Consider the following 11,435-nt stretch of genomic DNA (forward strand, 5'->3'; position numbering starts at 1 on the left):
AGTGAGAGTGGTTAACAGTTTAACCATCCATTTTCAGGACCATTTCATGCACCATAACAGCAGGCCAGGAGGCTTCAAAGTACATATTTCACAAGAAAACACATAAACTTAGACATGAAAAAAAATCACAAGCAGCAATAGGTTTTGTTCCCGTACAATAAAGTGGCTGCGAATGTGGAGCCCAGAGCAGCTGATTGAGATCAGTGAATCTCTTTTAGGAGACGAGTAATAAAGGTTAGGAGAAAGGGTGGGTAAAATGAAGAAAACAAGGAGATTTTGAGAAATAGAGCATAAATGATGAGCGCGATACATACTCGAGTGTATGCAAAAGCAAAGAGTGAGAGGCAGAAGCAGGTTGTTAGCAGAGAGCTGAATTGTGGTGCAAAGCTTCAGCCTTAATCGTTAGAAAGAGAGCACAAGAGAAGAGTGTGTTGGAAAGTTTTTGAGTGTGTGGGGGTAACATAAAACCGGCTCTCCCACAACACACACAGGGGAGGGGACCCTTCTTTAAACTGAGCCTACCCACAATGCACTGGGCTCTTTTATCCCAGCAGTGAAAGGATGAGGCCAGATGAATGACAAAAGGAGAGAATGGGGATCTGGGCTGGGCCCGGCTTGGAAGACAGGGAGGGAAGAGAGAGAGAGAGAGACAGAGAGAGGGAGAGAGAGAGAGAGAGAGAGAGAGAGAGAGAGAGAGAGAGAGAGAGAAGTTTGGTGGTGGTGGTGGGGGGGGGGGGGGGGGGGGGGGGGGTGTTTCCCAAACCAACCTTTTCTATGAAAAATGCAGGAGGAGGGGGGAGGAGGGGAGGCTGAGCCGGTAGCTTTTGCTTGGGAGATGAGGAAGAAATGTATGCATACACAGTGAATTTGAGTTTAATGATTTCTTTACTGGCTTGTACACAAACGTACAAAAATAATACAGCACTCATCTCCACATGACATCACGTCATCATCACAGTGTTACAAACGTTCGAAAATAAAAGAATACAAACAAAAACAAAAAAAAAAAAAATCAAAAAATTAAACATGATGGAACATCTGCATCACTCATGAATAATCAGCTGTTTCCCCTTGCTTGAAATGAAGCAAGACCAGAAACACAACTTGGTCCAAAGAAGTCAGCACTTTTTTTTTTATTTTTATTAAAAAATCATCTCACTCATGTACACCAATCCGGTGGCTGGCTCCTTACGTCATAAATGTTATGACCCTGGTAAGCCAAACAACCACACAACCGTGCAATTTTTAATCATGTTACAATGATCTTACCATCAAATGTATTATTCCCCTTTCAAAAAAAACAGGAAGACAGCACTTCAGAAAAGAAAGTGCCCCTAGATATCATCATCATCATCATCATCAGAGTTGATATATATATCCATATGTATATATACATACACCCAATCACAGAGATACACGCATCTTTGTTAAAAAAAAAAAACATCGTGTTTTTTTTTCACAAAGTAACACACACATTAGGACATTATCACCTGGAGCATATATTTATACAATAGTATTTTGTTGTGTTTGTTTTTTTTCTATTCAGAAAAAAATTTAAATGTTGACACATAAAAGCCAACTTTTCAACAACAGTCATCAGTGCAATATTCAAACAAAAAAAAACGAAAAAAAAACAAACATCAAGTTTAAGACAAGCGATGCATATTTCATTTGTTGTCTGATATCAATCTATACCTTGATGTATGGATCTATCGCTTCAGTTACTTGTGGTTGTTCCAGGTTTAAAAATGGGAAGTTCTCAGTCTGGATGACTGTGTAACACAGCGGCTTGGAGCCTCACGAGAAGCACACAGACACAAACACACACACTTTCAATTTAAAACACAACACACACACACACACACACACACACACACACACACACACACACACACACACACACACACACACAGCAGCTTCTCATGAGGTTAACCAGTGCTGCTGTGAAGCTTCTATACAACTGTTGGCCAATTGAGCAGTAGGCTTTAAAAAAAAAAAACAATAACATCAACATTAACAAAAAAAAAAAAGAAACATACAAGCAGCATTGATACAAACGTTAGGGTGCCATGACTTTCAAAATGCAGCAGGCAAGTTTATGGAACCAAATTCTCTTTTTTTCCTTTTCTGTGACATCCTGCAACAGTCATGTGTTTGATTTTTTTTTAAGTCTTCATCGTCCAACAGTATTAGGGTCCTGCTCAGTAGTAGTAACTATTCCAAAGCCTTGTCTCCTGCAGTTACCCCGTACAAACACTGGGGGCGCACAAGGCTCCGCATTTTTTGTGCAATAAAACTCCCTGCATTTATAAGTCATGCGATACAATTCCATTTTTATATGACTGAAAAAAATACCAAAAACAGGCTGATGGAGAGAGAGAGAGAGAGAGCGAGAGAGGAGAGAGAGAGAGGTTTATAGGGAAAACATGCAACAACGGCAGTGACAGAGAGCAGAGAGAGAGAGAGAGAGAGAGAGAGAGAGAGAGAGAGAGAGAGAGAGAGAGAGAGAGAGAGAGAGAACCACAGACTCCCTTGCAGAAAGGCAAAAATCAGGCTTTGCTTGTCAGAATAGGTTTGGTTGTAGTGTAAAATAAACTGTCCCGACTGAGGATGCAGGGATGGGTTCATTGCATCTTCTGTTTTGAAGTCCATCTGTCAGGCTACAAAGCAAAACAAAAAACAAAAAAAAACATACTGGCATGCGGATGATCACAGACAAATTGTGAATCTCTTCAGACTCCAAACAACGTGGCAGAGTGGTGAGAGAGCTGAACAACTTGAGAATACTTTATAGTCGAGGTAGCTGGCAAAAGGCAACCAAACAAAGTCCTTTCAATGGGAGGGGGGAAAAAGTCCACTTGAGGGTCAACAGGCGATAACAGGGGGTGGGGGGGTGAGGGTTTCTGGGATGGTGGTGGATGAGGAAGAGTGGCAGGTCTACCTCCACACGGGACAGTTTATAACTACGAGTCTGAAGCAGCTTGAGTCACCCTAGATATTCTCACACTCATAGATTTTTTTTTGTTTTAAGAAGAACCACAACATATTAAAAAAAAAAAAAAAAAATGCATCTTCTCAATGTACCTTCATAAATAAAAAAAAACCCAGCCTGCTTTCACAGTGATGACTAGGATGTTAATAAAATACTGAAAGGAGATTATAAAGTGAATTCCAAATGCGACATTTTTTTTTGATACAAAGCGAAAGCAGCGGTTTTTCTTAGTAACACAGCGACCATTGGCAAAGTGGTCGCACTGGCCTGAAAAGTTGGACGCCAGCATGGCAAGATCTGCTGCAGCAGGCACAGCGCATTCAGCTACTGTCTGTTTACTCTTGAAAAAAAAAAAAAAAGTAAAAGTAAAGCTATTGTGTACAGTACTTCACAACAACGATGAAGTCAGTTGTTGTTACATAATGATTACACATCTGAAAAGCGTGTTGGATAGCCATAATGCCGCTCTTTGAGTTAAAACAAAACAAAACAAAAAATCAATGAATTTAGCTATTAAAGAAAATAGACCACAGGTAGCCAACAGAGGGCAACCCTTCTTCTCTTGTTCATGTGTCTTCCCTTTCAGATATTCCAGCATGCAGCCATATAGCATCAAGTGCCGTGTTTTCATATAAAATAACTTAAAAAGGGTTTTACAAGTGAACAATGAGGAGCAACAGGTCAAATCTGCGCCCCCCCACCCCCACACAAAGAAACTATTCAACTGTACTGAGGATGGGAGGTCATGGATAGAGGAAAAAAAAACTGGGCCATCTGCACTCTGGAGTCCAAACACACACATACACACACACATGTGATACACAGAGACTGGCTTCTTTTATAGTGGACGACACGATCTAGTATACACATTCAAGAGGAAAGCTTTAGTACCAACAAACTCACCGAAATGGCGTTTCTTTTGTTAAAGAGTCGTGTTGAAGCTGAAGCGCTGTGTATGAACCATGCGGTGGCTTCACTCGGGAGTGCAGAGAGGGCCCCGTTTGGTTTACAGTGAGGGAAGATTACTGTGCAGGCCTATTTTGTATTTCCTTTTTATATAATTTGGCACAACTATGTAGATAATGGCAGTTTGTTTTGCTTTTTAAAAAGAGCCTGGCTTTCCCGTGTGTTGCAGTTTTATTTTCCACTTGTTGCTGTTGTTTTGTTATTTGTTACTTTTCTTATTTTACCTGACAGCAGAGACAGATCACCGGGCGCCAGAGGAGTACTTGGCCTTGGTGATGAGGTATAGCACAATGTCTTGGTGGCCCCCGAAGGCGGCGATGTGTAAAGCGCTCCACCCTTCCCTGTTGGCCAGCCGGATATCTGCACCAAACTTCACCAGCAGTTTTACCAGCTCCAGGTTCCCGTCAATAACGGACTGGTGGAGGGCTGTCTGCCCTTCTGGCCCAAAGGAGTTGACGTTGAACTCGCAGTTTGTCATGTTCTGCAGCAACGAGTGAAGCTCCTTGGTGTTGCCCTTCTTCACCGCCTCCTGGAAAACCCTCTGCGGTGCGGAGCAAGTCGACACATCCGCCTGGCTCATGGTTGCAGCTCGCTGGATGGTGGGGAACCAGTAATCCTGCCTGGGCTCTAAAGCTGATAATAATGTCTTCTCCCTGTTGAGCGTCTCTGGTCTGGTAACAATGCCACAGTTACACTGGATTATAACCAGCTATTAAGGCACTTTAAAGTACTAAAAGAGAAAAAAGATCACTGTGTATATCCCAAAAAGGACAAGAGAGGAAATAACACACTCGGTGTGCAAAAAATGTTAATATTTGAGAGATCCTAAAATCCCTAAAACATTGAAGGGTGCTCTCATGCGATCCAGGGGCCCCTAGATGTAGTTCCCCCTCTGTAGCAGCAGCAGGTAGCCTATCGCAAGGGATGGAGAAGAGAGACGCCTCCGACTTCACTTGGGGAAATTGGAAGTCTGACCACTATCTCCACAGAGCAGCCTCCTCGTTGCTGGGTCCCCGCAGGTTTTTTCCTTAAACGGTCCGACCTGGTTCCTGGCTACGCATCCAGGCTATATGTCGCTGCTCATGTGGCCAGGGTGTCTGGGAAAGATAAAAAATTTTTTTTAAAAAAGACAAGAAAAGTCAGCATGAATCCCGATTCCACAACTACAGACTGCGAGAGACCCTACATTCCGCCACATCCAGGAGTGAGCGAGGAGATCTCCGTGCGCACAAGTTTACGCACGCATACACTGCTTGATTTTTGCCATTAAACATATCTTGGAATGTAATCCGCTGCAGATGTGTGACTTACCTGTGACAGATGGACGGGTCTGTAGCGACGAAAACGATAGAAATCCACCGTGTGGCCCGGTCTGTGTCCTCCGCGCGGTCCGTGAGTCTCTGCCCTGCGCTGCGCTCCGGGGGAATATTTTACGCGTCCTTTATATGCATGACAATACCTTCCCAAAGAATCAACTGTGGAGGAATGGGCGGAAACCCGGAGAGGTTATAGGCTGCCGGCTCGGTGAGTGGGAGGGACCAGGGCGCTGTGAATCTGCAGGGAGGGGGCGTGGCCTTCTGAGGGGGGAGCCAAATGTTGCTGTAGAAATATTAAACAAGCCGCCCGCAGCAATATTATGGTGAGCTGTATAGGCCTATATCCGATCTCCTGTAGCCGACCCCAGGAAGTGGACTCAAAGCCAGAGGCATGGTGCTGTCAGAGCTGGAAACCGCTGAGAAAACGGACACGTTGTAAAGGATCATCCACTGGATTATCATCGACAGGAACTTGAAACAAAAAGTCAGTCATGTCTCATTGACAGGGATGTAAATGGTCACTATAGCATCAGCGAGGATTTTACTCATGCAAAGCGATCGGGCTCCTGAAAAATAAACCAAATGGAAACTTTCTGAAAACATGATCTTAGACATGATTTTTTACGCAATCTATAAAATATGACAATACACTTTTATTTTGACACACAACAGGTAAAAGATCTGGGAAAACAATAACAGGCGGGTGGACTACACAATATATTTGTCTAAATTATTAGTGTTTAAAGTAAAGTGTCTTTTTAAGCAATAAAAACATCTGGATACATTAACACACTTTAATGTTACATTGGCTAAAGATGAAAAGCTACAGTACATGCTGCTGCTTGAGCTTTATGATACCCAGCCCTGGGCAGTGTGACCCTGACAGGAATGACAGACTGACTGACTGACTGACTGACTACCAGTGAACATCTCAGACCTCAGTTAATTTGTGCACAAATGTGAAATAAAATAAAAATGTATGGATCAGTCCCAGATTTAAAGTTTAATTCTCTGTGTAGTTTGAGCAGTGGTTGTCTCAGGTGTGAGCGCATCTTTTCATAAGTACATATCTATAACCTCAGACAGTCAAAAGTCTCTGCTGAACCAAACGGACCGGGAGTCTCTCAAGTCATTTGTAGCGCTCTGAGGAGGCGCTTATAGGTGGCTGTTTAAATCATAAACTGCGGATATATTCCAGTTGTTTTTAAATGACGAGACGGTGGGACTTCACATAACAAAAGCCCTGCGCTACTTCCTTTTTGCAAGTGAAAAGAGATGACGCTGTGCGCAGATTGACACGCCGCTCAGCTGCCCCCGCCACCGTGGGAACTGGGCTCCTGTGTGTGTGTGTGTGTGTGTGTGTGTGTGTGTGAGAGAGAGAGAGAGAGAGAGACAGAGAGAGGGAGGTGGTTATAGATACAGATAGATAGAAACACCGTTCGACAGAAAGAGCGCATATGAAAGTGACAGAGATGGACAGATGGAGGGAAATAGAGAGAAATATGTGGAAACCACACATGTACATGTCGGCTTTCCTCGCACCGTTTGCTCCGTTTGGCTGCTGCATTCTCCATCTCATCTGTGTAACACTTTGTAAACCGCTCTCCGCTCTGATGGTTTGGCGGGTTTCACACTGTCCTCTTTTTCCCACACTCTGAACTGTACATTTGGCGCACGTCTGTGGCTGCAACTGCCTGTACGAGTGTGTTCCTGTGCGCCGGGCCTGCTCGTCGGTGTGAGAGAGACAACACAGAGATCCCACACATTAAGGTCACAACCTACTTTATTTCACCTAACCTAAAAAATGTCTGATATAAGACTGAAAACATGACTGCAGCGATATATTAGATAAAGCTAGTTCATATTATTCTTCTCTAGGTTGGGAGTGCATTATCAGACTCGGGCACCTGAAAGTAAACAGTTTACCACGTTTCTATGTCAACACACAAGTAGGTTTGTTGAGCTATACAGGCAACCACAGCAAAAGTATTTATAGGTGAGGAACTTAAACAACTACAACCAAACTTTAAAAATGATATAATATAGACTACAATGTGTCCTACTCTTCCCTTATTTTTTTGTTATTAACATCACTCACTTACTAATCAAATCGATCAGTGATTTTTTTTAAAGGTTTAAGCGATCATGTAAATCAAACTGGATCGTTTGGGCCCATTATTTTGTATTTCAGATAGATCGATAGATCGATAGATCGATAGATAGATAGATAGATAGATAGATAGATAGATAGATAGATAGATAGATAGATAGATAGGATTTTGTGTGATTTTGGGATATACACCCAAAGGAAACCGACTTTAACTTATAGTAAGGGTAGTTTCAGCAGTGAGTGAAGTGGTAATGTGCACCTGTATTGTTGCTATGGTTATCTGCAACTTTACCATGCAGATGCATCTAGAACCGTGGTTTCACCGTTGGCCTGAGTTATGGTTAAAGGGGTCCCAGTAAAGCCCACTATGCAATTTAACCTGACACGTGCCAGCCAATCAGAAACGAGGGTTTATTTTGCCCACTATGTAATCTTACACGTTTGTCACATATTTGTTGAGATTCAGATCTTTGACTTCAGGACCTGCTCCAGTGAGAATAAAAAGGATGGAGAATATGTTTGCGGTGGTGACTGGGACTGTGATTCATCTGTTTTGGATACTTGTATAGGTGCATCTGCAGGTGACGGTGAGTCTGCTTGCTGCCTATTTTTTGTTTGTTCCTCTGCAACAAGTGGCCCACAGCTGCAAATGCTCGAAAACAAAGACTAACTCTGAGTCACTCATAGAAATGTGGTGAATAACCAACGCAGAACTTCTTACATAGGCCACAGCAACAGATGTGTGATGTGTGTTCCTCTATGGTTTTCATATAACACAGCGTGCCTCCTGGAGTTTATAGTTCAAAACTCTCACAGCATATACATGTACACGTTATGGGTTATGGTTACTTTCAGATTTTAATAGTAGTTTAAGGAACAGTATACGTTTTATCGTGTTATATATATACGTGTATCTCTCTCTCTCTCTCTGTATATATATATATATATATATATATATAGAGAGAGAGAGAGGCTACATGTTTTTTCTTTGGGTTACTGAATGGCGCAGAACATCTTCTGGAAAATTAGGAACATCTGTCCGCTATCAGAGCTTTGGCTGCAGTGCGTCTGGACACTTGGAAAACATTTGCACAGACCGCAGGAGCCAAAAGTTTCTACGATTGGATGAGTTTCTCCCCCAAACTCTGTGGCATTTGCGCTCTTCTCTCTGCCCCCCCCACCCCACTTTGCTCTTGAGTCTCTCTCGGTAATGTTTGTCTGGGAAGCAGCCAAGACCAGATACAATCCTTGAGACTGTTAGGTATACTTGTTCAAGCAGAGGTAAAAATGCTTTGATCGTTTGATCTCTGAATTTGTCTTTTATATATTTTGATACACAGGTCCAACTATTATCTCACCACTTGTGTAATGAAATATCTGACAGAAACAGAAAAGGCTAAATTCAATTTAAAATGACTAAAAAACGCATTCCCTGCGTGCGTAAATGCGCACGCCAATCACATTCATAACTTGCAATTATCGATACTGTTTAAATCTGTTGTCATTTTGGGCTGAAGGGTGACCCGGACACAGAGGCTACAACAACCCTCCCAAAACTCCAAATGGAAAGTGGTCACACAGAGATAATACAAGTCTATTCTGGTTCTGTTTGTGCAGCCATATCTCTGTTCTATTGCAGTGTGATGATAAACAAGACGTGTCTACTTTCCAGCGTCAGAGAAAGAACACAGTCGTGTGTGCAGTGTTGTGTTGCTGCGTTGTAAACGGAGCGCTGGACAGGTCGAGTCAGCTCGGTGCGCACTGCACAGGGCCGAGTTTTGGCGCCGAGACCCGGGACAGCCGGGGCCAGACAAGACAAGGAGGAGTCTCCTGTCCCGTCGCGTCCGTCGCGTCCCGTCGCTCACCAGGTGATACTGTAGAGAGAAGAGTCCAGAAAGGAAAAGTCACACAGAGGGGGAGATAAATGTGCAAGTGTCGTGCAAAAATGTCTATTTTTCATCATGACGCTTTAGCAACATTGTTCTTTAGCACTCATGCCAGAGAGCACGTTGAAGTAAAACTCAGTGTATGTATGCGAGAGCGAGAGCGAGAGCGAGAGAGAGGGAGAGAGAGAGACAGAGGTGTGACGTTTTACCGGGAGGGAGGGGCTTCTGAATCCAATTCATTCCGGGCACCACGTGTCCTCAGAGCGTGGGAAAGAGGCGAGCTTTTCTTCCCAGCAAAGAAAGAGCAAGGATCAAATAACACGGTGCTGCGGCAGAAAGCTCGCGCTCTGCACAGAGGCAGGGGCTGCGACCACCCGGACAAGGACGGGACAGGGCACACAGAGAGGGGCTTATTTGGGAGCTTGGGTGTCGACTTCATTCATAGCAATAAAAATACTTGAGGGCAGCTTAATGTTACTGTCGTTATTATAGAGTCTGCTTAAAAAAAAAAAAAAAAACCGCATGGAAACATGCCAAGATTTCTTTGGACTCCTGGATATATGATTGAGCAAAAAAGGGTCATGGTATATACAACGACATCATTAGAGACAGACAGAAACTAAAAACTCAGGCGTCTTGTTTAACACTCATTTTGTGGATGCAGTGATACTAATTACGTTTAAATTAAGAGCCATTAATAAAAAATATTGTGGGGTGTCTGCTGCGAAAAATGCCTTGAAGTTCTGTTTTTCCTCCCCCAGCATGACTCTAACTTTGTGTTCTTCTTAGCTATTAAATACATGAGGAGGACCATGGATGACCGTGGTTCTACACCTGTGACTGGTTGCCCGTATCAAATGTAAACAGGTAGACAAAAATCCAGTCTGATTGCCAGGATAGGAACAACCCCTTTAATATGGCAAGCAAAGTGGCATTCTTATTAAAAGCTTATGAGTTCTCTAGAAAGCATTAGTAAATGGTTTACAGTTACAACATATAAAACCTTTATGGGAGGAGTGTATTATTAGAATGTAGCATTACTAGAAAGTCATTATCATCACAGTATGCTCTCCTTGAGAACATGTAAGTCATGTCTGAGACAGAGATAATCCACATGATCTTCTTTGTCCAAGACAGTTTCTTGTTGGACTGACAGCCTATCACTGTTAGATTTACCTAGGGCATAGGAGCAGCAGGTTCACATGCAGAGTACAACAGCTCACCCAGCACTCACAACAATGAACAGTGAACTTCACATTCACAGCCACAGACGCCCACTTTTGTCGCATTATTCTTCAGAAGTGACAATACTTGTCCTCACGCATAACTGCATTACGGGCGGTATAACATTACTTGCTTCAAATAAAAGCACTATACCTACTTCTTCCAATGTCTTTAAGGTTGTGCAGCTGGTAAGGTTGACTAAACATTTTACATCTGCAGCCTCAATGTGGTAACTCACTAAATGTTATACAAGGTTATTAAAAAAAAGCATCAAAATTAGTCGAGAGGAAATGTTTCCATTGTCTAGTGTCAGTGAATCATCCTGAACTTCAAACCTCTGACTTCCTACTGCAGCCATTGTGATTCACTGAATAAACACATGTACCTCAGTGATTCACAGTATGACCTGTCTTTGGGAGCAACTGTGGCTTTTTTGATGCAAGTTAAGTGATCAATAAAACAAAGTGCACATCTGGCTTTGGTGAAGGCTTCTTATCTTTTATGAGCGTAAAAAGATTCAAACTCAGCACTGTAGTTTCAACGAAATGCATACTCTGTACAGAAAACACCAGAAAATCTTTAATTGTCGAATTTTCCACACACGATGTCTTAAAACCCTTTTGGGCAATCCAATTTTCTGCAATCACACAAATCTAATGTGGGATTTGTTAGCAGAGGGGAGGAGAGTTAGAAAGGAAGGTATGAGAAAATATGAAGGGATTCAGGCGGTTTATGTGTTGGGTTACTCTGTGACCCGTCTGCTCTGGAGCCTCGGGGCAGGAAACCCCCACACTGTTAGTGTTACACCTGACAGACATCAGTGAAGCTTAAATGATCTCATCAATCTGTCCGCTCTTAGTCCTCTACCAATGCTCTGCGAATTCTGAACCATATCAAAAGATAAAAACACCTGGAAAGGATTATGACTTTTCACGGATTAA

General features: G+C 42.8%; 1 protein-coding gene across 1 annotated transcript; it reads right to left on the minus strand.

The window, feature by feature from the left end:
* Window positions 1-866: 866 nt before the first annotated feature.
* On the minus strand, window positions 867-5,905 carry nrarpa (NOTCH regulated ankyrin repeat protein a). Its single transcript, XM_023402783.2, has 2 exons — window positions 5,270-5,905; window positions 867-5,055 (listed from the first exon to the last, which is right to left on the minus strand). Exon 2 carries the CDS (start codon window positions 4,536-4,538, stop codon window positions 4,200-4,202), a length of 339 nt encoding a protein of 112 aa, XP_023258551.1. The 5' UTR covers window positions 4,539-5,055; window positions 5,270-5,905; the 3' UTR covers window positions 867-4,199.
* Window positions 5,906-11,435: the final 5,530 nt, after the last annotated feature.

The sequence above is a fragment of the Seriola lalandi genome, unplaced genomic scaffold (assembly GCF_002814215.2).
Source record: "Seriola lalandi dorsalis isolate HSWRI2012SDOR001 ecotype SW California unplaced genomic scaffold, Sedor1 jcf7180002053988, whole genome shotgun sequence".
Classification (NCBI taxonomy): Eukaryota; Metazoa; Chordata; class Actinopteri; order Carangiformes; family Carangidae; genus Seriola; species Seriola lalandi.